Raw genomic sequence first — 23745 nt, 5'->3', positions numbered from 1 at the left:
CAATTTACAATCACCAATTAACCTACCCGGTACGACTGTGGACTGTGGGAGGAAACCCGGGGAATTCCCACAGCTTCCATAGGGAGGGTGTACAGACTCCTTACAGATGATACTGGAATTGAACTCCGAATTGACACCCTGAGCCGTAATAGTGTAACTACGCTCCTGTAATAAATACCATTCTTGATATTTATTGGCTATTTATTATATTTCTTTTCTTCTGTATTTGCACAGTTTGTTGTTTTATGTGCATTGGTTGTTTATCCATCCTGTTGGGTGCAATCGTTCATTGATTATATTGTGTTTCTGTGTACTTATTGTGAATGCCCACAACAAGACCCACAACATACAACAAACTGTGTAAATACAAAAAGAAAAAAGAAGATAAATGTCGAGAACAATATTTACTACAGTAGTGTAGTGGTTAGCAAAACACTTTACTGAGCCAGTATCCAGATTTAAACCTGTCTGTAAGGAGTTTGTACGTTCCCCCTGTGACCGTATAGGTTTCCTCTGGGTGCTCTGGTTTTCTCCAACAGTCCAGATGTACCAGTTAGTAGGTGAATTGGTCATTGTAAATTGTTCCGAGATTAAGCTAGGGTTAAATTCAGTGTTGCTGGGCAGCTCAGCTCAGAGGGCCCAAGGGGCCTGTTCTGTGCCATATCTCAATAAATAGATTTGTTTTAAAAGAACCTCAGGATTGTATATGATGACAAATATGTAATTTACTTTGAACTTTTAACTTTGATCTAAGGAGAAATTCCAGACTCAGCAGTTAAACCACTACACAGTAAACTGGATATTCCAGCTGTAAGGCCCTGACACTGGTACAGCTCCACATGATGTTGGAACTCACCTGACACCACTGCCCAGTGAGCTCTGTGTCCTTTCCTCAGGCAGGGCTCGTGGTTGAAATCTTCATCGTAGCTTCCTGTAGTTATGGAATGTAGCGATTTGCAGTGAAGCAAACAGGGTGTTAATGGCATGCCCCATGCTCCCTCTCATCTCGGATTACCAATTCCATAAAAACACAAAGTACATTAACAATTTAACCCTCCTTAACTGCAAGTCACTCTTTGGACTTTTCTCTCATTGTTTGCTTTTATATTGCACTAATATTTTGACATTTTTTCTTGTATAATATATTTATAAATTATGTAAAAATGTATAAAGTATGTTGCTGGCTTTGGAGAGGGTCCAGAGGTTCACGAGAACGATCCCAGGAATGAAAGGGTTTAAGTCATTTGATGGCTCGGGGCTTTCACTCACTGGAGTTTAGAAGAATGAGGGGGAGGAATGATCTCAATGAAACCTATCGAATACTTAAAGGCTGTGGAGAGGATGTTTCCTGTAGTGGGAGAGTCTAGGACCAGAGGGCACAGCCTCAGAATAAAGGAACGTCCCTTTTGAACAGAGATGAGGAGGAATTTCTTTAGCCAGATGGTGGTGAATCATTGCCACAGATGGTTGTGGAAGCTCTCATTGGGTAAAGCAGAGGTTGATAGGTTCTTGATTAGTGAGGGCATCATGGGGTATGAGGAGAGGCAGGAGAATGGGGTTGAGAGGATAATAAACCAGCCATGATTGAGTACTGGAGCAGAACAGCCTAACTCTCCTCCTATGCCCTATGGTGTTATAATTGTTTTTTTGTGTGTATGCGTGTTGTCTGCACCTTCGTGCCTCCGATGCTGCTGGAGGCAAGCTTGTCATTGTACCCATACCTCCTCGCACTTGTGCACACGTCAATAAACTCAAATTGACCCAGTAAACTCTCAGGTGAGCTACCGATGGTCCGTTCTGTTCACATACAAGAGTCCTCTTCAGAGTTACAGAGGGGACATGGAGAGGGAGGAATTCACCGGGTTTCCTGCTCCTGAGGCATGGGAGAAAGGGGAAAGCAGACAGCTCTCGATTACCACCCAGTGACAGCTGGATTGGGGAGGGCAAAGAGATCCCAGGTCGGTGAACATAGAACAGTACAGAACAGGAACGGAACGGACCCTTCAGCCCACAATCTATCTCACTATGATCCTGCATTTTATCTGTGGCAGTTCTGCATTGTTATTGTTTTATGCACTTTGTTCTAGCTCAATGCTCTGTGTAAAGATCTGATCTGTACAAACAGAAAGCAGGCAAGCCTTTTACTATAACTCAGTCTTCATGACAACAATAAGCCAATCCCAACTGCCACATTGCTTTTATATTTTCTAATCTCTCCTCACATACATGCCGTCTAGTATTTGATATCTCTCTGCTGGAAAAAGATTCTGCCTCATAATTTTATAAACTTCTATCATGGATGGATAGGATGGATGGATAGGACGGATGGCATAAGAGCAAAGATAGCGTGCAGTCACTGTCCGGATGGGCAGGCAGATGATAGAACAAAATTGCAGCCAGCAGGCTGAGAAGCAGTGCATTAGGGATGCAGAATCTAAAAGGGTAGCAAATACAGTACTCAGTGTTATATCTGAATGCACGGAGTATAAGAAATACAGTGGATGATCTCGTTACAATATTACTGATTGTCAGGTATGAAGTTGTGGCCATCACTGAATCGTGGCTGAAGGAATGTTGTAGTTGGGAGCTGAATGTCCAAGGTTACACGTTGTATTGGAGGGATAGGAAGGTAGACAGAGGGGGTGGTGCGGCTCTGCTGGTAAAGAATGGCATCAAATCAATGGAAAGATGTGACATAGGATCAGAAGATGTTGAATCCTTGTGGATTGAGTTAAGAAACTGCGAGGGTAAGAGGACCCTCATGGCAGGGTCCTTTTATATACAGGCCTCCAACAGTAGCTGTGATATGGACAATAGATTACAAAAGGAAATAGAAAAAGTGAGTCAAAAGGACAATGTTATGGTCGTCATGGGAGACTTTAACATGCAGGTTAAGTTGGAAAATCAGGTTGGTAATGGATCTCAAGAGAGTGAGTTTGTTGAATGCCTACAAGGTGGCTTCTTAGAGCAGTTTGTCATTGAGCCTACTTGGGGATCAGCTATACTGGATTGGGTGCTATGTAAAGAACCGGAGGCAATTAGGGGGCTTAAGGTAAAAGAACACTCAGGAGCCAGTGATCACAGTATGACTGTTCAACATGAAATTTGATCGAGAGGAAATAAAGTCTGACGTAGCAGTATCTTAGTGAAGTAAAGGAAATTACAGTGGTTTGAGAGAGGAGTTGGCCAAAGTAAATTGGAAGGAGATGCTGACAGGAATGACAGCAGAGCATAAATGGTGTGAGTTTCTGGGGAAAATGAGGAAGGTGCAGGACATGTGTATTTCAAAAACAAAGAAATACTCAAATGGCAAAGTAGTACAACCGTGGCTGACAAGGGAAGTCAAAGCTATTATAAAAATAAAATAAAGGGGATACAACAAAGGAAAAATTAGTGGGAAGGTAGAGGATTGGGAAGCTTTTAAAAATGTACAGAGAGTAACTGAAAGAATCATTAGAAGGAAAAAGATGAAATATGAAAGCAAGCTACCAAACAACATCAAAGTGGATAGTAAAAGCTTTTTTAAGTATATGAAAGGTAAAAGAGTGGTAAATGTGGATATAGGACTGCTAGAAAATGAGGCAAGGGAAATAATAACAGGGGACAAGGAGATGGCAGATGAACTAAATGAGTATTTTGCACCAGTCTTTACTGTGGAGGACACTAGCAGTGTGTCAGATGTAGTAATGTGTGAAGGAAGAGAAAAGAGGGTCATTACTATTACAAGGGAGAAGGTGATCAAAAAGCTGATAGACCTAAGTCACCTGGACCAGATGAACTGCACTCTAGGGTTCTGAAAGTGGTAGCAGTAGAGATTGTGGAGGCATTATCTTTTAAAAATCATTTGACTCTCGCATGGTGCCAAGGGCTGGAAAATTGCAAATGTTACTCCACTCTTTAAGAAAGAAGGAAGGCAGCAGAAAGGAAATTATAGACCAGTTAGCATGACCCCAGTGGTTGGGGAGATAGTGGTGTCAATTGTTAAGGATGAATTGTTAAGGACTACTCGGTTACACAGGACAAGAAAGGACAAAGTCAGTGTGGTTTCCTTGAGGGAAACTCTTGCCTGATGAATTTGCTGGAATTCTTTGAGGGGATTACAAGTAGGATAGATAAAGGGGACGCAGTGGATGTTGTATATTTGAATTTTCAGAAAGCATTGACAAGGTGCCACACATGAGGTTGCCTACCAAATTAAAAGCCGATAGTGTTATAGGAAAGTTACCAACATGCTTAGAGCATTGGCTGATTGGAAGGAGGCAGCGAGTGGGAATAAAAGGATCCTTTTCTGATTGGCTGCCAGTGACTAGTGGTGTTCCATTGGGGTCTGTGTTGGGACCACTTCTTTTTAAGCTGAATATAATCAGGGGTGTCAAACTCATTTTAGGTCACGGGCCGGATTGAGCAAAATGCAGCTTCATGCAGGCCGGATCAGTTGGACGCGTGCGAACGCAGCTTTCGTTGCCTCCGTTTTTTCAGCCTGCTCTCATGTGTCTCAGTCTCTGCTATAACTACAAAGTGTTTCACTTTACAAATTCCATTTCTTATGAAGAAGACTGCCGAGCAAGACTGCCGAATAAACACTAAAAACCCTGAAAACCTGGTACCTGAATAAACTCAGCATTAGCTATATCATACGCCATAGGCGCTTCGATTACTGGGGCCAGCTTTAATAGTAATTAGATATTATCTTGCGGGCCAAAGATAATTCCACCGCGGGCCGGATTTGGCCCGCGGGCCTTGAGTTTGACATATATGATTTAGATGATGCAATAGATGGCTTTGTTGCCAAGTTTGCAGATGATATGAAGATTGGTAGCGTTGAGGAAACAGGTAGGCTGCAGAAGGACTTAGACAGATAAGAAGAATAGGCAAGGAAGTGACAAATGAAATATAGGAAAATGCAAGGTCATGCACTTTGGTAGGAGCATGCAGACTATTTTCTAAACAGGGAGAAAATCCAAAATTCTCAGATGGAAAGGGACTTGGGAGTCCTTGTGCAGAACACCCTCAAGGTTAACTTGCAGCTAGAGTCAATGGTGAGGAAGGCAAATGCAATGTTAGCATTTATTTCAAGAGGTCTAGAATACAAGAGCAGGGATGTGATGCTGAAGCTTTATAAGACACTGGTGAGGCCTCACCTTGAGTGTTGTGAACAGTTTTGGGCTCCTTATCTAAGGAAAGATGTGCTGGTATTGGAGAAGGTCCAGAGGTGGTTCACAAGGAGGATTCTGGGAATCAAAGGGTTTTCAAACATTTGAATGCTCTGGGTCTGAACTCGCTGGAATTCAGAAGGCTGAGGAGGGATCTCATTGAAACCTTTTGAATATTGAAAGGCCTGGACAGAGTAGATGTGGAAAGGATGTTTCCCATAGTGGGGGAGTCTAGAACAAGAGGGCACAGCCTCAGAATGGAGGGGCACTCTTTCAAAACAGAGAAATTTCTTTAGCCAGAGGGTGGTGAATTTCTGGAATTTGTTGGCACAGGCAGCTGTGGAGGCCAAGTCATTGGGTGTATTTAAGGCAGAGATTGATAGGTATCTGAGTAGTCAGGACATCAAAAGTTATGGTGAGAAGGCGGGGGAATGGGACTAAAGGGGAGATTGGATCAGCTCATGATGAAATGGCAGAAATTTTCTTCTGCATTTCATGTCCAGTTACCCCACATTAGGGGGTAAAACTCTGCATGAGGGTTTGCTATTGCTTATCCATCACAAGGATGATGGTAGAAACAGCACCCAGCATTTTTCCCTGATGTGCCAGGGAGAATGAATGCTCCCTGCTCCCTGTTCCTGATTACCATTCAGTGATTCCCTGGATTAGACTTGGTATAAAGCAGCTGCTGATCAATGCATATTCACCCATGTTCCGAGAAGGAATCTCATTCGTGGCTACTGCTTCCAGTTACCCTCTCCAATGAGCTGGGGGGGGGGGGGGGGTTCCTTTGGGGTTCTAATGATTAACTGTCATTCATTATTTGGGGCATTCTTCTGTTTTTGTGGATGTTTGCGAAGCAAAAGAATTTCAGGATATATATTGTATACATTTCTCTGACATTAAATGTACCTATTGAAACCCATTGACCTATTCACAGCACACCTTTTCTTAGATAAGGAGTCAGAGCTGCTCCAAGTGACTAATGCGGAACCATCTGCATTTCCACGTTGGACAGTGGGTTATTGGAGTTTCATTGTACCTTTCCATAGATTCAGCAATTCAAATCTACATCTGGCCAAGCAGTAGTGAGCAGCAGCCCCAGTCTGGGCATGCTTTGCAGATGTGAGTAATTTGCAAGGATACGGTATTAATGCAGGATATCCAGACTTCAGATGACTCAGTATTCGGGTCTTGTTACTGCCCAATAAACCACCAGAGAGCAATTCCCCGTGACATGCAAAAACTTCTTTTGCCAGCTTTACCATATTATCACCTGCAATCAGAAAAACAATTATAGGCATTAATTTAGCTCCATTCATCATCTTGGTTCCTTAAGGTTGTCATAGGTGGGGGTGGGGAGGTAGTGGGAATAAGCTCCCACCACCTAATGTTGTGTCTCAAATAGCCTTGAGACAAGTCCAGATCCTGGCCTTCAGGTGTGGCTTTGTTAGTAAACCTGGCAGAAACGTTTCTACTGACAGGGAAAGAGGGAAAGGCAGGTTGCTGGGGCCTTAAAACCTGTTACTTCAGGCACATCAGGCTTGTCAGCTGTTGTTGGCAGCTCATCTAGGAGAAGGAAAACTCTGATCTCAAACCTCGACTGCTTTGCAGTTATACCCACTCATGGGGAAAGCTCCGGAACTAAATCACTGAGTAAAAATCCAGAGCTGGCGTCCCTAAGGCTGTGTTGAATTCAGCGCTGACTGGCAACTCCTGCAATGCCACTGGTGCCGAACTATTTTGGTCTCTGACGTTCCTGTGGATTCATCAGCTGCACGGAGAGAGGGAGCCTGCTTCATGGGCAACAGCCTGCTCTCCATATCATACTGGCCTGGGTTTTGTATCTGCTAAACATAGGCTGCTAAGACTTAACTTCTACGGTCCACTCCACCACCCTTCCCCTCCCCTCCACCTCTCTAGACTGGCTCTGTCCCCCTTTCCTTTCATTCCAGATGAAGGGTCTCGACTTGAAATGTCGACAGTCCAATTCCCTCCATCAATACTGCCTGACCTGCTGAATTCCTTCAGTGGTTTATTTTTTTCATATAATGATGACAGACCTTTAGAGTACACCTGATAAAGCTACTGGGTCTCTGCTTACAGACGTCCCACCCTGCAAAAACTCATTTCAGGGAGGTAGCACCCCCACCCCCTGCAACCCCATATCGGCGCCCCCGGGTCAACCTCCAAGGGTTATGTAATACTTTGTTTAGTGATTTTGTCTAATCTGTAAACCAAGTTGGGTATATGCAGAAAATGTGACATTAAAATATGTACTTATATTAAATTATCATGGTGACTTTTTTAATTCTATTACAACTTTAAGCAAGTCTACAGGGAGTTTGGCCTCATCACGTAGGACATCAATAGAGTGGCTCCTTAGCAGCTAGCCAGCTAGTTTAAATAACGTTAGCTATGCTAATGAATGAATGACACCTGTTAAATTCACCTCAACATGTCTGTTACAGTCATTTAACCCACCATGGGCAATAGAAAAGTCACTGTTGCAAACAGTGCAGCGAGCAACACTGTCATTATTTTTGACCCCTATTAGGCAGGGTACGCTTTAGTGTAGTCTGGGGTGAAGTACATTTTATATTTTCTTTTTTTGGAACGCTGCAGGACACTAAACTGAACTGATGGACAATGAAAGAGAGAGAGAGGGGTCGACTGTAAAGCCCACCCACAGAGAAAACTGATAGGTCTACTTAGCACAAAGAGAGACCAATCAGGATGCTCCCACTCGCTCTCACTCTTCCTCTTCCTCTCCCTCTTCCTCACCCTCTCCGTCTCCCTCTCCCTCTCAAAAAACCGATTTCCAGGATATAGTATATAATTTGCAGGCATCAGGGAGCCACTATCAATATGCAGGAGACTCCCAGAACTTCCGGGAGAGGTGGGATGTCTGTGTGTAACACCTTATCAATACAATGTCACTTTAACAGTGCACTGTTCCCTCCAGTCCACCGAGCGTCAGCCTGGAATCTGGTGTGAAAGAACATCAGGAGCAGCTAAAAGTGCTAGACAAGGTGAGTTAACAAGCTCTGAAAAGAACAGTGAGGTGAGACGAGGTGAGTTATCTAGGACCGGATGACTTGTACCCCAGGCTACTGTGGGAGGCGAGGGAGGAGATTGCTGAGCCTCTGACGATGATCTTTGTATCATCAATGGGACGGGAGAAGTTCCAGAGGATTGGAGGGTTGCAGATGTTGTTCCCTTATTCAAGAAAGGGAGTAGAGATAGCCCAGGAAATTATTATTCAGTGAGTCTGACTTCAATGGTTGGTAAGTTGATGGAGAAGATCCTGAGAGGCAGGATTTATGAACATTTAAAGAGATATAATATGATTAGGAATCATCAGCATGGCTTTGTCAAGGGCAGGTCGTGCCTTACGAGCCTGATTGAATTTTTTGAGGAATGTGACTAAACACATTGATGAAGGAAGAGCAGTAGATGTAGCGTATATGGATTTTGGCAAGGCATTTGATAAGGTACCCCATGCAAGGCTTATTGAGAAAGTAAGGAGGCATGGGATCCAAGGGGACATTGCTTGCCCACAGAAGGCAAAGAATAGTTGTAGGAGGGTCATATTCTGCATGGAGGTCAGTCACCAGTGGTGTGCCTCAGGGATCTGTTCTGGAATCCTTACTCTTCGTGATTTTTATAAATGACCTGGATGAGGAAGTGGAGGGATGAGTTAGTAAGTTTGCTGATGACACAAAGGTTGGAGGTGTTGTGGATAGTGTGGAGGGCTGTCAGAGGTTACAGTGGGACATTGATAGGATGCAAAGCTGGGCTGAGAAGAGGCAGATGGAGTTCAACCCAGATAAGTGTGAAGAGGTTCATTTTGGTAGGTCAAGTATGATGGCAGAATATAGTATCAATGGTAAGACTCTTGGCAGTGTGGAGGATCAGAGGGATCTTGAGGTCCAAGTCCATAGGACGCTCAAAGCAGCTGTGCAGATTGACGCTGTGGTTAAGAAGACATAAAGTGTATTGGCCTTCATTAATCGTGGAATTGAATTTAAGAGCTGAGAGGTAATATTGCAGCTATATATGGCCCTGGTTAGACCCCACTTGGAGTACTGTGCTCAGTTCTGGTCGCCTCACTACAGAAAGGATGTGGAAGCCATAGAAAGGGGTGTAGAAGAGATTTACAAGGATGTTGCCTGGATTGGGGAGCATGTCTTATGAGAATAGGTTGAGAGAACTCGGCCTTTTCTGCTTGGAGTGACGGAGGATGAGAGGTAACTTGATAGAGGTGTATAAGATGATGAGAGGCATTGATCATGTGGATAGTTAGAGGCTTTTTCCCAGGGCTGAAATGGTTGCCACAAGAGGACACAGGTTTAAGGTGCTGAGGAGTAGGTACAGAGGAGATGTCAGGGTTGAGTTTTTACGCACTCAGGGTGAGTGCGTGGAATGGAACGGTGGTGGAGGCAGATACAATAGGGTCTTTTAAGAAACTTTTGGAAAGGTACATGGAGCTTAGAAAAATAGAGGGCTATGGGGAAGTCTAGTAATTTCTAAGGTTGGGACATGTTCAGCACAACTTTGTGGGCCAAAGGGCCTGTATTGTTCTGTAGGTTTTCTATGTTTCTATCAAGCTCTGAAAAGATTGAGGTAAGACAAGGCGAGTTATTGAGCTCTTGAGACATTCAAGGGGCAGAGGGGGTCACACAGAGGAGAGGTGGCCACACCACAGGTTCAAACAGATGGATAGGTGACCACTAGGAGGGGCAGGTACATAAAGCAGGAATATCCATAAGACAGAAGAGCAGAATTAGGCCATTCGACACAGAGAAACATAGAAACATAGAAAACCTACAGCACAATACAGGCCCTTCGGTCCACAAAACTGTGCCGACCATGTTCTTACCTTAGTAATTACCTAGGGTTACCCATAGCCCTCTATATTTCTAAGCTCCATGTACCTATCCAGGAGTCATTTAAAAGACCCTATTGTTTCCGCCTCCACCACCGTCGCCGGCAGCCCATTCCACGCACTCACCACTCTCTGAATAAAAAACTTACCCCTGACATCTCCAAGCACCTTAAAACAGTGCACTCTTCTGTTAGTCATTTCAGCACTGGGAAAAAGCCTCTGACTATCCACACGATCAGTGCCTCTCATCATCTTATACACCTCTATCAGGTCACCACTCATTCTCCGTTGCTCCAAAGAGAAAAGGCCGATGTTCACTCAACCTGTTTTCAGAAGGCATGCTCCCCAATACAGGCAACATCCTTGTAAATCGTCTCTGCACCATTTCTATAGTTTCCACATCCTTCCTGTAGAGAGATGTCTAGAACTGAGCACAGTACTCCAAATGGGGTCTGACCACTGTCCTATATAGCCGTAACATTACCTCTCAGCTCTTAAACTCAATCTCACGATTGATGAAGGCCAATGCACCGTATGCCTTCTTACCACAGAGTCAACCTACACAGCAGCTTTGAGTGTCCTATGGACTCAGACCCCAAGATCCCTCTGATCCTCCACACTGCCGAGAGTTTTGCCATTAATGTTATATTCTGCCATCATATTTGTCCTACCAAAATGAACCACCTCACAATGATCTGGGTTGAACTCTCAGCCCAGTTTTGCATCCTATCAATGTCCCGCTGTAACCTCTGACACCCCTCCACACTATCCACAACACACCCAACTTTTGTGCAAATTTACTAACCCATCCCTCCACTTCCTTATCCAGGTCATTTATAAAAATCACGAACAGAAGGGCTCCTAGAACAGATCCCTGAGGCACACCACTGGTCACTGACCTCCATGCAGAATATGACCCGTCAACAATCATTCTTTGCCTTCTGTGGGCAAGCCAGTTCTGGATCCACAAAGCAAGGTCCCCTAGGATCCCATGCCTCCTTACTTTCTCAATAAGCCTTGCATGGGGTACCTTGTCAAATGCCTTGCTGAAATCTATATACACTACATCTATTGCTCTACCTTCATCAATGTGTTTAGTCACATCCTCAAAACATTCAATCAGGCTCGTAAGGCAGGACCTGCCTTTGACAAAGCCACGCTGACTATTCCTAATCATATTATACCTCTCCAAATATTCATAAATCCTGCCTCTCAGGATCTTCTCCATCAACTTACCAACCACTGAAGTAAGACTCACTGGTCTATAATTTCCTGGGCTATCTCTACTCCCTTTCTTGAATAAAGGAACAACATCTGCAACCCTCCAATCCTCCGGAACCTCTCCCGTCCCCATTGATGATGCAAAGATCATCGCCAGAGGCTCAGCAATCTCTTCCCTCACCTCCCACAGTAGCCTGGGGTACATCCCGTCCAGTCCTGGTGACTTATCCAACTTGATGCTTTCCAAAAGCTCCAGCACATCCTCTTTCTTAATATCTACATGCTCAAGCTTTTCAGTCCGCTGCAAGTCATCCCTACAATGGCCAAGGTCCTTTTCCATTGTGAATACTGAAGTAAAGTATTCATTAAGTACCTCAGCTATCTCCTCTGGTTCCCTGCACACTTTTCCATTGTCACACTTGATAGGTCTTATTCTCTCACATCTTATCCTCTTGCTCTTCACATCCTTGTAGAATGCCTTGGGGTTTTCCTTAATCCTGCTCACCAAGGCCTTTTCATAGCCCTTTCTGGCTCTCCTAATTTCATTCTTAAACTCCTTCCTGCTAGCCTTATAATTTTCTAGATACCTATCATTACCTAATATTTTGAAGGTCCAAATCTTGGTGAGTGGTAATGCTATCTAACTCCATATTCAGAGGCATTTCTGAGAGGACAGACTCTAGAATGGTGTGTTGCCTTCACTTTGTCAGGATCAAGAACATCTCTGAAGAGGCATGGGACATTCTGAAAGGGCAGGGTGAGCTGCCAGAGATTGTGGTCCACATTAGACTTAACCTGTGCAGATAAATGACAGCATTTCATTGTGGAGTGTTGTACACAGGAGGAGAGTATGGTAGCGTAACAGTTAGTACGACATTATTACAGCCTGGGGGTGTCAGAGACTAATCCCGAGGTTATCTGTACGGACACTGTACATCCTGCCAGTGGAACGTGTGGGTTTCCTTCCACAGTCTAGAGATTCACCGTAATTGTCTAAATTGTCCCACGATTAGACGGGTTAAAATCAGTAGGACGATGGGCGGTGGTGGAAGTTCATAGCTCCCTGAAACTTACAACCCAGGCAGATAGAATTGTAACAAAGGCAAGCGAGGGCCTAATGCACTCAGGATAAAAGTTGTCAGTCACTCTTGCAGCTGGTTACAAACATAACAGATTCTGTAAATGCTGGAAATCTTGAGCAACACACACAAAATTCTGGAGGAACTCAGCAATCCAAGCAACCTGGAGGGGAATAAACAGTTGATGTTTTAGTCTCAGTGAAGGGTCTCAGCCAAAATGGTGACTATCCAGGATGTTGCCTGGACTAGAGAATGTAGCTATAATGAGTGGTTAGACAAACTTGGATTGTGTTCCAGAAAGTATCAGAGGCTGGGCCGAGACTTGATTGAAGTTTATACAACAGCAAAAGCCACAGGATAGTAAATGCCAAATACTAGAGGACATAGCTTCAGGCAGAGAGGGGGAATGTTTAAAAGAGACTTATATAGAAGGCGTTAACTGCCTGGCAGGGGAGACTAGAAGCACACAAAACAGCAATGTTTAAGAGGCATTTAGACAGGAAGGGAACAGAGGGGTGCAGCTTGCTGGGATTAGTTTAATTTGGCATCATGGTAAGCACTGACACTGTGGGCCAGGCAGTTTGTTCCTGTGCTGATACATAGAATGGATACCTCTTGGTCAGTATAGTCTTGATGGGCCAAAGGGCCTGTTTTTGTGCTCTACTACACAAAGCCAGGCTAATCTGTAAAGTAGAAAGGATGGAAACCAATTACAGAACTGATGGGAACCAATCAATGAACTTATCACAGAACCAATGGGAACTAATCAGAGAACCAATGGGAACCAATCACCGAACTGATGGGAACTAATCAAGGAACCAATGGGACCCAATCACAGAACCAATGACTGAACCAATGGGACCCAATCACTGAACCGATGATAACCAATCAATGAACTAATCACAGAACCAATGGGAACCAATCTATCAGATTCAGATTCAGTTTATTGTCATTTAGAAACCACAAATGCAATGCAGTTAAAAAATGAGACAACGTTCCCCCCAGAATGATATCACAAAAGCATATGACAAAACAGACTACACCAGAAAATCCACGTAATGTTTGGCAATCCCCAATCCAGGGTCCGGAGAGGCTGCTGCGTATTAATATCGCGCTACCGTCTAGCGCGTTCCCCGGAAAGGAGCTCCAAATCCACCAGACAAAAACAAGACCAAAAACCAAAGCTACAAGACCTGCACAAAACCACATAATTACAAGATATAGTTATAACAGTGCAAACAATAGCATAATTAATTAAAAAAACACAGACTATGGGCACAGTAAAAATAGTCCAAGATGTTAAAGGACTGTAAGTTCAAAAGAAATCACCACAGCTTCCACAAGTCCCCAGGGTCCCGACAGACTCACCATCCCACGCCGGCGGCAGAAGGGAATACCCCTGCTATGGACTTCCAAGGCGCCGCCCGACTCAGCCTCGCAGACTCAGCACACAATGGAAGCTCTGTCGAAACCAGCCTCGCAGATGCAGCACACACCGAAAGCGACCTGAGTCCATCGAAAGGACTCCAAGTCAATGAATTAATGAACTAATCACAGAACCAATGGGAATTAATCACTGAACTAAACACAGAATCAGTGGGAACTAATCGCAGAATCAGTGGGAACTAATCACAGAAGTGATGGGAACCAGTAATGGAGGTAGAGAAGCTGCAGTTATCTGACACTGCTTTGGACCGTACCTGAGAACATCTCTCCCTGAGCAGTATAGTTCTTCTCTACAGCACAGTTCACAATGTCCTCCAGACTCACAGGTTGAGGTGCATTCAGCAAATGTCCAGCCATCCAGAGAGCAACCAGGCCGCACCTGGAATAGAATAAACCGTTGCTGCATCAGGAGCTGAAAAATGCAGGGCCAACCATGGCAAGGGGAGATGGAGCTTAGACAGGGAATCCAGGTAGCAAATGTATCCTTTACTCTATTCCCCGAGCTCTTTGTTTTGTAATTTTACCCAATTGGACTAGAGGAAGGCATGTGAAAGTTTTGAATATTTGGAAATAGTTGATTGTGGCACAGTTTGTACAATCCCAAAACTGCAGAGAGCCAGGTTTGACATTGACTCCTGGAGCTCCCTGTATGACAATTGCATATCTTCCCTGTGACTGTGAGTTTCCACCGGGTGCACCGATTTCCTCCTACATTCCAACAAGGCTGTCACATAATTGGCCACTGTAAACTGGTAGAATGTGGGGGGAGAAGGAAATAGGATCAATGCAGGATCAGTGTAAATGGACGCCAGGCTCTTAGTGCAGACTTGATAGGCCTGTATGTATGATTCAAAATGCCTTTGCATTTAAGGACCATACAAAGTCAATTTATAATCAAAGTACAAATATGACACAATGTACATCCCTGAGATGCATTTTCTTCCGGACATTCACAATAAATGAATTTCCCTCGGGATCAATAACGTATGTCTGTCTGTAAATACAAGAACCGTCATGGAATCAGTGAGTGACTGCACTCAAAGGACAGTCAAGCAACCAGCACACAAGTGTGCAATCTGTGCAAGTACAAAAGAAAAAAAAGAAATAATAGCGATAAATAAATAATAAACAACGAGAACATGAGATGAACAGTCCTTGAAACTGAGTCCATAGTTTGTGGGAATAGTTCAGTGATGAAGTGAGTGAATTTGAGTGAATTTGTCCCCTCTGGTTCAGGAGCCTGATGGTTGAGGGGTAATAACTGTTCCTGAACCTGGTGGTGTGTGTCCTGCAGCTCCTGTACCTCCTTCCTGATGGTTGAGTGGTAATAACTGTTCCTGAACCTGGTGGTGGTGTGTGTTGAGGCTCCTGTACCTCCTTCCTGATGGTTGAGGGGTAATAACTGTTCCTGAACCTGGGTGTGTGGGTCCTGCAGCTCCTGTACCTCCTTCCTGGTGGTTGAGGGGTAATAACTGTTCCTGAACCTGGTGGTGGTGTGTGTTGAGGCTCCTGTACCTCCTTCCTGGTGGTTGAGGGGTAATAACTGTTCCTGAACCTGGTGGTGTGTGTGTGTTGAGGCTCCTGTACTTCCTTCCTGATGGCAATAGCGAGAAGAGAGCATGGCCTGGATGGTATTTTGGTGAACACAAGGGGCATGCTAGACAAAGAAAAGCAATGAGACAGAAGGCCGGTCATGGTGGTTTTGTTATTTTGGTTGGGATATGAATATAGGAACAATTGGGGAAACTCAGCACTTATACAACAGTTTCCACCAGCCCACCAACAGACAAAGTATGGTGAAGTCCCTTGACACTGTGGTACTCACTGGTATTGCAGCCCACAGCTAAAAAAAATGTGTACATGTCAGTGGAATGGTAACTTTAAATTCATTACCGTTAATTATACCAGAGAATCTGTCCTGGGAACAGCACCTAAATGCACCACAAAGGCGGCGAGATATCACCTCTACTTCCTTAGAGGGTTGTGGAGATTTGGCATGTCATCTAAAACTTTAACAAACTTCTATAGAGTGGTGAGTATGGCCTGGGTATGGAAATAGGAAAGAAGAATCCTACAAAAAGTGATGGATGCATCCCAGACAGTCACAGGAAAACCCCTCCCCACCTCTGAGCTCACTACAAGAAGCACTGCCCCATGAAAGCAGCATCAACCATCCATCTTGCTACTACCACAGGGCAGGAGGTACAGGAGCCTTAGGCCCCACACCACCAGCTTCAGAAACCGTTAGTATTCTATAACTACTAGCTGCTGATCCAGCGTGGACAGCTTCCACAACTTACAGACTCACTTTCAAGGACTTTATGTATTTATTTATTGAGATACAGCACAGAATAGGTCCTGTAGCGGCAAAAGATTGATCGAAAATTAAAACAAAACAATTGCCGCCAGTCTGCGACACCAGAGAGTTGTTACACCTGTGTGACGCGCCCATAGCCCCAATGATGCTGCAAAAGTCAAACTCTTTATTCAATCCTTCACTGGCAGTTAGCAAGCATACAATTCAGCATTACTGAGCTTTGTCTCAGCAGTCAGCAAAAGATACGACCTCCATCGCTCCAAAGCAACAAGCTGCCGTGAAATGAGCAAGAATATGTAACTTATTCCCTCTGCTTCCACCACACCCCGTCTAATGTGACTAGCTACCATAATACACATGATAAATGCACAGCACAGAATGCAAAGCACCTATGTTCCAGCTCCCTAATTATTATACCAGAGTAGTTACAACTCCACGCTGCTAGGACACTGGAGACATGAAATCTCAACATGTCCTCTTTTGGTAAGCAGGCTGTCCTGGATTGTGTTCTACTCCTGGCAAATCAGGTTGTTCCTCCTGTATGCATTCTGTCATGAATTGCTGCTGCCAAATCTCATCCAAGCACAAAACTGAAGTCGCATTAACTGTCAGTCCTGGCTGAGTGTAGTCTCTTCCACGATCATGACCTCCTTCCAATGGTCATTAACAGTCCAACCCAGCATTGTTCTGATTGCATAGGACGCATCATTAACACTGCCAATCAAGTGCCATGTTCATTCCTATCAGTTCAATTTCTGGCAAATAAATTTGCTTCAGGTGAGACAATTCCCGAAGATCTCTTTGACAAGGCATACTTTCCTATGTAGACAGGCATACTTTCCTGTGTATGGATGTTAGGCAGGTCACAATAGTTCACACTATCCAAGTCAGACACTCTCAATCCGGAAATGAAGTATCTACTCACGACCTTCTCTTGACCATGGCACAAGAGAGGATGCGTGTTCCTTTTCCCATCAGGTTGAGCTTGTTCATGAGGTTCTCTGTGCAGAACACTGCTGTACTTCCTTGATCTAGGAAAGCACAAATAACCATTGGCTTGTTACTCTCTTGACTTCACCTGAACTGCAATTACAATCGTAATCACCAGCCCCCGTAAGGCCATTAGATACCAAGGTGCTGCTGTGTTTGCTTTGTTCATGCCTTGTTCCAAACTTCCCTTTTCATCAGTTTCACTTTCCATGGTAGCCACTGTAGTAGCAAAGCTGCTTCCTTTAGCTTGACAATGAACTTTTGACCCAGTTTCGTTCACACCTTTGCTTACTGCTTGCGATGTCGCATTGTATACTTCCCCGAACACTCGGCGTGCAGCAATCTTCACTCACCATTCAATCAAATCAACAATGTCTGTGAAAGTAACCTCACGGGTGTGCCTTTCTTGCAGTTCATATACCTCCCATCACCATTCTTCCCAAAGCTCATCAGGCAATTTATTTACGACAATCTTCAGATTAGCAGGCATGTTCAACTTATGCATGGCCCTGCACTTCTCCCATGGCATTGCAATAACTTCTCAGAAAAAGCCTGCAGTGTTGAAGAGGTTTCACATCCTCTGATTTGACATGTGGCCAAAAAGGAGGCTTTTCCATGCAGGACACAACAGTTTTGAGCTCATCATCAAAATGGGCCTTTAGATATCCTTGCTCGTGGCTGGCCCGCCGGAAACCTCTGACAAGCTCTACATGGGACTGTTCAAGAAAATAGATGACAATCACCACAACCTTCAGCCTTGCCTTCAATGCTACTCATAAATGAATGATACTACCGTGGATCACCATTGAAGATTGGAATCTCTCTTTTAGGCAGAGATGCAATGTGTTGCTGTTGCTTCACTGTGTGCTTGTCATTTCCTTTCATGTCCTTATGATTTCCAGCACGGCACTTAGACCTTTATCATCTGAAACACGAGTGTCATTGTACTGTAAATCAGTGTTCTCAGAAGCACACACTATTGAATTATACACTACTGTATTACACACGATTGAATTACGCACTACTTCTGATCTCTTCGAAGCTGTTGTTCCTGATCTCTTCGTAACTGCTCCAGATCTCTTCGAAGCTGCTCCGCCTTTTCTTCCTAGCTTCTTCGACTGTTCCTCTAAGGTGTATCTGCTGTCTGAGCTAAATCAGCCTCCATTCTGATCCATGTCAATGTGATACTAGGCGCATGGGACATCTTGCGAACAACAGAAACTGTTCCATCCACGTTAGACACGGTGTCGTTAGTGCACACGCCATCCTGTAACTTACCAGTTGTCACAGCGTGATACGTAAGTTATTCCCTTTAGTTCTACCACATCCTCTCTAATGTGACCAATTACCATAATACACGTAATAAACGCACAGCACAAAATACAAATCGGAAAGAGAATAGATAATGGCTGCTACAGAGTAGAAGTGTGATACATCATTTATTTCCTTTGCTTTTACCATGCCCCCCTCTAATGTGACTCATTACCCTAGTACACCTCATAAACACACAGCACAGGTCACTACAGGCCCTTCGAGCCATGTTGCCCAGCAACCCCTAGTCTAATCATGGCATGATGCACAATGTCCAATTAACCTACTAACCGATACTTCTTTGGACCATGGGAGGAAACTGGAGCACCCAGAGAAAGCTCACAGTCTGCTTATAGATGACGTCAGAATTGTACTCTGAACTCCGACTTCCCGATCTGCAATAAGAGTTGCTCTAACCGCTATGCTACCACGGCACCCAACTTTACAATTCAGTACTATTTATTTATTTTTAAATATTATTTGCACAATTTTTTGCATATTGGTGTTTGTCAGTCTTTATTATTTATAGTTTTCATGAACATTATAATATCTTTTTATTTTTCTGTAAATTCGTTTCAGAAAACAAAGCTCAGGTATGCAGTGACAAATATGTACTTTGGTAATAACTTAACTTTGAACGAGAATGATTTATTTTGAACTTCAAACCGGAATGTGGCTTAAATCCACAATGTATGCTAAACTAAATTTAGACAAATTAATAGTGTATATTTAAGTTTAAAAAAAAGGATGACGTATACTTACTGTGGACCATCCTGGATCATCGAGGGTACAGGTGCATTAATTAGTAACCAGTTCAGCTCTTTACTAAAACTGTGGGGGGATAAAAAGAATCTTATAAAATCTACATTGCTCAATTTATTATTATTATTAGAGATACTACGGTGCAGGTCCTTTCAGCCCCTCGAGTTGCACCGCACTGATTCAACCCCCAGGATGATGTATAATGAGCAATTAGCCTCCTACCCATCAGCAGCGCCTGATTGAACCACAGGGCAACGTATAATGAGCAATTAACCGTCTACCCCATTAGCAGCCCCTGATTCAACCCCCAGGATGATGTATAATGGCCAATTAACTTTCTTCCCCATACAGCTTTGGACTGTGGGAGCAAATGTCACACCACTCTTCAAGAAGGGAGAACGGTAGAGGAAAGGAAACTATAGGCCAGTTAGTCTGACCTCAGTAGTTGGAAAGACATTGGAGGCGATTATTGACCTATTGGAGTCAGCTCCACCATTTCATCATGGCTAATCCAATTTTCCTCTCAGCCCCAATCTCCTGTTTTCTCCCCGTATCCCTTCATGCCCTGACAATCAAGAATCTATCAACCTCTGTCTTAAATATACATAAAGACTCAGCTGCCTGTGGCAAAGAATTCCACAGATTCACCACTCTCTGGCTAAAGAAATCCCTCCTCATCTCCGTTCTAAAAGGAAGCCCATCTATTCTGAGATTATGTCCTCTGTTCTTAGATCTTCCCACCACAGGAAACATCCTCTCCAAATCCACTCTGTCAAACCATTTAACAGGTTTCAGTTAGGTCACCCCTCATTCTTCTGAATCCCAGCAAATAATGGCCTTATTCTGCTCCTATATCTTAGGGTCTTGTGACGTGAAATTGAACAGTGAACTACGATGCCTCAAGCTATAATAGCATTCTGCTAACTGCTAGTCTACCGTGGCACCTACGTCTTGGGTGATCTCTAGGCACATGGAGTCTATATTAACTAGCCGACAGTGTTACAATATTAACTAGCCCACAGGGTTACAATATTAACTAGCCGACAGTGTTACAATATTAACTAGCCCACAGGGTCGACAATATTAACTAGCCCACAGGACCCGAGGGTTAATCCATCAAAGAAATCCCTTAACCGTGTGCTGTGCTAAATTCCAATGGTGAACAGGCTGTAGTAGAAGAGAGTACACCTTCTTTCCATGTCATCTACAGCACCACACTTGCATTAATATGTAAGATATAATGCTATTCTGCAATATGAACGTTTGAAGTATAAATAGGAATTGGCCACCTGACCCCGGAACCTGTTCTGTCATTTAATGCAGATCTGGCAGCAGCCCTGCCTGACCCACTGAATGTTTCTAGTACTTCCCCTTTTTATTTCCAGCATCAGCAGGTTCTTTCATTTTCATGGGTTGTAATTCCCTCCTTTCTGTTTCCCTTCCTTTTTGAGGAACTGATACTTTTTCCATTTCATCATATCTAGGGAAATTTGGAAAATCAAGTCAAGTCCAGTCAAGTCACTTTTTATTGTCATTTCAACCATAACTGCTGGTACAGTACACAGTAAAAACAAGACTTTTTCAGGACCATGGTGCTACATGAAACAGTACAAAAACTACACTGAACTACGTACAAACGTTTGTAAAAACAACACAGAAAAAAACTACACTAGACTACAGACCTACCCAGGACTGCATAAAGTGCACAAAACAGTGCAGTCATTACAATAAATAATAAACAGGACAATAGGACAGTAAGGTGTCAGTCCAGACTCTGGGTATTGAGGAGTCTGATAGCTTGGGGGAAGAAACTGTTACATAGTCTGGTTGTGAGAACCCGAATGCTTCGGTGCCTTTTCCCAGATGGCAGGAGGGAGAAGAGTTTGTATGAGGGGTGTGTGTGGTCCTTCATAATGCTGTTTGCTTTGCGGATGCAGCGTGTAGTGTAAATGTCTGTACTGGCAGGAAGAGAGACCCCGATGATCTTCTCAGCTGATCTCACTATCCGCTGCAGGGTCTTGCGATCCGAGATGGTGCGATTTCCAAACCAGGCAGTGATGCAGCTGCTCAGGCTGCTCTCAATACAACCCCTGTAGAATGTGGTGAGGATGGGGGGTGGCAGATGGACTTCCCTCAGCCTTCACAGAAAGTAGAGACGCTGCTGGGCTTTCTTTGCTATGGAGCTGGTGTTGAGGGACCAGGTGAGATTCTCTGCCAGGTGAACACCAAGAAATTTGGTGCTCTTTACGACCTCTTACCGAGGAGCTGTCGATGTTCAGCAGGGAGTGTTCGCTCTGTGCCCTCCTGAAGTCAACAACCATCTCTTTTGTTTTGTTCATATTAAGAGACAGGTTGTTGGCTCTGCACCATTCTGTTAGCCGCTGCACCTCCTCTCTGTATGCTGACTCGTCATTCTTGCTGATGAGACCCACCACGGTGGTGTCATTGGCGAACTTGATGATGTGGTTCGAGCTGTGTGTTGCAGCACAGTCGTGTGTCAGCAGAGTGAACAGCAGTGGACTGAGCACACAGCCCTGGGGAGCACCCGTGCTCAGTGTGATGTGTTGGAGATGCTGCTCCCGATCCAGACTGACTGAGGTCTCCCAGTCAGGAAGTCTAGTATCCAGTTGCAGAGGGAGGTGTTCAGGCTCAGCTTTCCAATCAGTTTCTGAGGGATGATTGTGTTGAATGCTGAACTGAAGTCTATGAACAGCATTCCAATGTATGTGTCTTTTTCATCCAGGTGGGTTAGGGCCAGGTGGAGGGTGATGGCAATGGTATCATCTGTTGAGCGGTTGGGACAGTACGCAAACTGCAGGGGGGCAGCAGGGTCTTGATGTGCCTCATGACGAGCCTCTCGAAACACTTCATGATGATGGATGTGAGTGCAACGGGTCGGTAGTCAGTTAGGCAGGACACTGAAGACTTCTTCAGCACGGGGACGATGGTGGCGGCCTTGGAACGGTGGCGCTGCTCAGGGAGATGTTGAAGATGTCAGTGAGACATCTACCAGGGATGTTGTCTGGTCCAGCAGCCTTCCGTGGGTTGACCCTGGACAGGGTTCTTCTCACGTCGGCCACGGTGAGACACAGCACCTGGCCATTTGGAGAGATGGTGCACTTCCTCGCCGCCACTTCATTTTTCACCTCAAAACAGGCATAGAAGTTACTCAGCGCACCTGGGAGAGGCATCACCCACACAGTCAGGTGATGTTGTCCTGTAATTGGTAATGTCCTGGATGCCCTTCCACATGTGCCGCGTGTCACCGCTGTCCTGGAAGTGGCTGTGGATTCGCTGGGCGTGTGCACGCTTTGCCTCTCTGATGGCTCGGGACAGTTTGGCCCTTGCTGTTGTTAGGGCTGCCTTGTCGCCTACTCTGAAGGCGGAGTCACGGGTCCTCAGCAACACACGCACCTCTGCGGACATCCATGTACTGATGGTCTTGGACACAGTGATGTCGTTGATGCACTTGCTGATGTATCTGGTCACTGACGCTGTGTACTCCTCTAAGTTGGTAGAGCCTCCCTGAACATGTGCCAGTCAGTGAGCTCAAAGCAGTCTTGAAGAGCAGAGATGGCTCCTGCTAGCCAGTTTTTCACCTGCTTCTGAACTGGTCTGGAGCGCCTGACGAGCGGTCTGTATGCTGGGATTAGTATTACAGAGATGTGGTCTGAGTAACCGAGGTGGGGGTGGGAGCTCTGCCTGGTACGCATCGGGGATGTTTGTGTAAACCAGGTCCAATGCGTTCTCCCCCCTCGTTGCAAAGTCCACATACTGATGGAATTTGGGGAGCACTGACTTAAGGTTCGCATGGTTAAAATCTTCGGCGACAATAAACAGTCCATCAGGGTGTGCGTTCTGCAGTTCGCTAACAGCCCCGTACAGTTCACAGAGCGCCTCCTTAGCATTAGCGCTGGGGGGAATGTAGTCACCGACTATGAGGACAGAGGTGAATTCCCATGGTAAATAAAATGGTCTGCATCTAACAGCCACAAACTCCACTAGCGATGAGCAGTATCTGGAAACCAGCACAGAGTTCTTACACCATTCCGTATTGATGTAAACACACAAGCCACCACCGCGGGTCTTACCGGAGAGAGCTGCATCCCTGCCCGCTCGAAACAAGGCAAGCCCGTCCAGCTGAACGGCGGCGTCCGAAATTCCATCAGTGAGCCACAGTCTCTGTGAAAACACACACACTCTGTACTCCTGCCGAGTATTTCGTTGGAGTCGGATGTAGTCCAATTTATTGTCCAGGGAGTGGACATTGGAGAGCCGAATGGACGGGAGAGCCGGCCGGCTAGGGTTTGCTTTTTGCCTGGCACGGACCCCTTCCCACTTGTCTCGCTTCCGCTTCCTCGCACACCACTTACGATGTCCCCACCCTCGGCCACCAGCATCCGGCGAGTCCGAGGCCTGATCCCCTTAGCAAGCCGAGGTCACGTAGTTTAACCAGCAGATCTTCATGAAGGTTTGTTTTTGGGCGATCTCTGTATTGTAGCAGTATCTGGCGATGGTAGATAGTCGCTCTGTTATCCATTGCCCTAAACCCTAATTGTGTCTCAATATTAAATTAGA

General features: G+C 44.9%; 1 protein-coding gene across 4 annotated transcripts in view; it reads right to left on the bottom strand.

Moving 5' to 3' along the window:
- actmap (actin maturation protease) overlaps positions 1 to 23745 on the bottom strand; it is a 39344-nt gene that overhangs the window by 4621 nt on the left and 10978 nt on the right. For 3 of the 4 annotated variants that reach the window (XM_073028992.1, XM_073028995.1, XM_073028993.1), the window contains 4 exons: positions 19168 to 19236; positions 14042 to 14166; positions 6300 to 6429; positions 857 to 927 (listed from right to left, as the gene is read on the bottom strand). In XM_073028992.1, coding sequence (XP_072885093.1) covers positions 857 to 927; positions 6300 to 6429; positions 14042 to 14166; positions 19168 to 19236 — 395 coding nt within the window. The remainder of the gene's footprint in view (positions 1 to 856; positions 928 to 6299; positions 6430 to 14041; positions 14167 to 19167; positions 19237 to 23745) is intronic. The other variant, XM_073028994.1, reaches the window with a different exon arrangement.

This window comes from Hemitrygon akajei, chromosome 25 (assembly GCF_048418815.1).
Source record: "Hemitrygon akajei chromosome 25, sHemAka1.3, whole genome shotgun sequence".
Taxonomy (NCBI): Eukaryota; Metazoa; Chordata; class Chondrichthyes; order Myliobatiformes; family Dasyatidae; genus Hemitrygon; species Hemitrygon akajei.
Note: the sequence above shows the minus strand (reverse complement) of the source record. Positions and strands in the feature narration are given on the sequence as shown.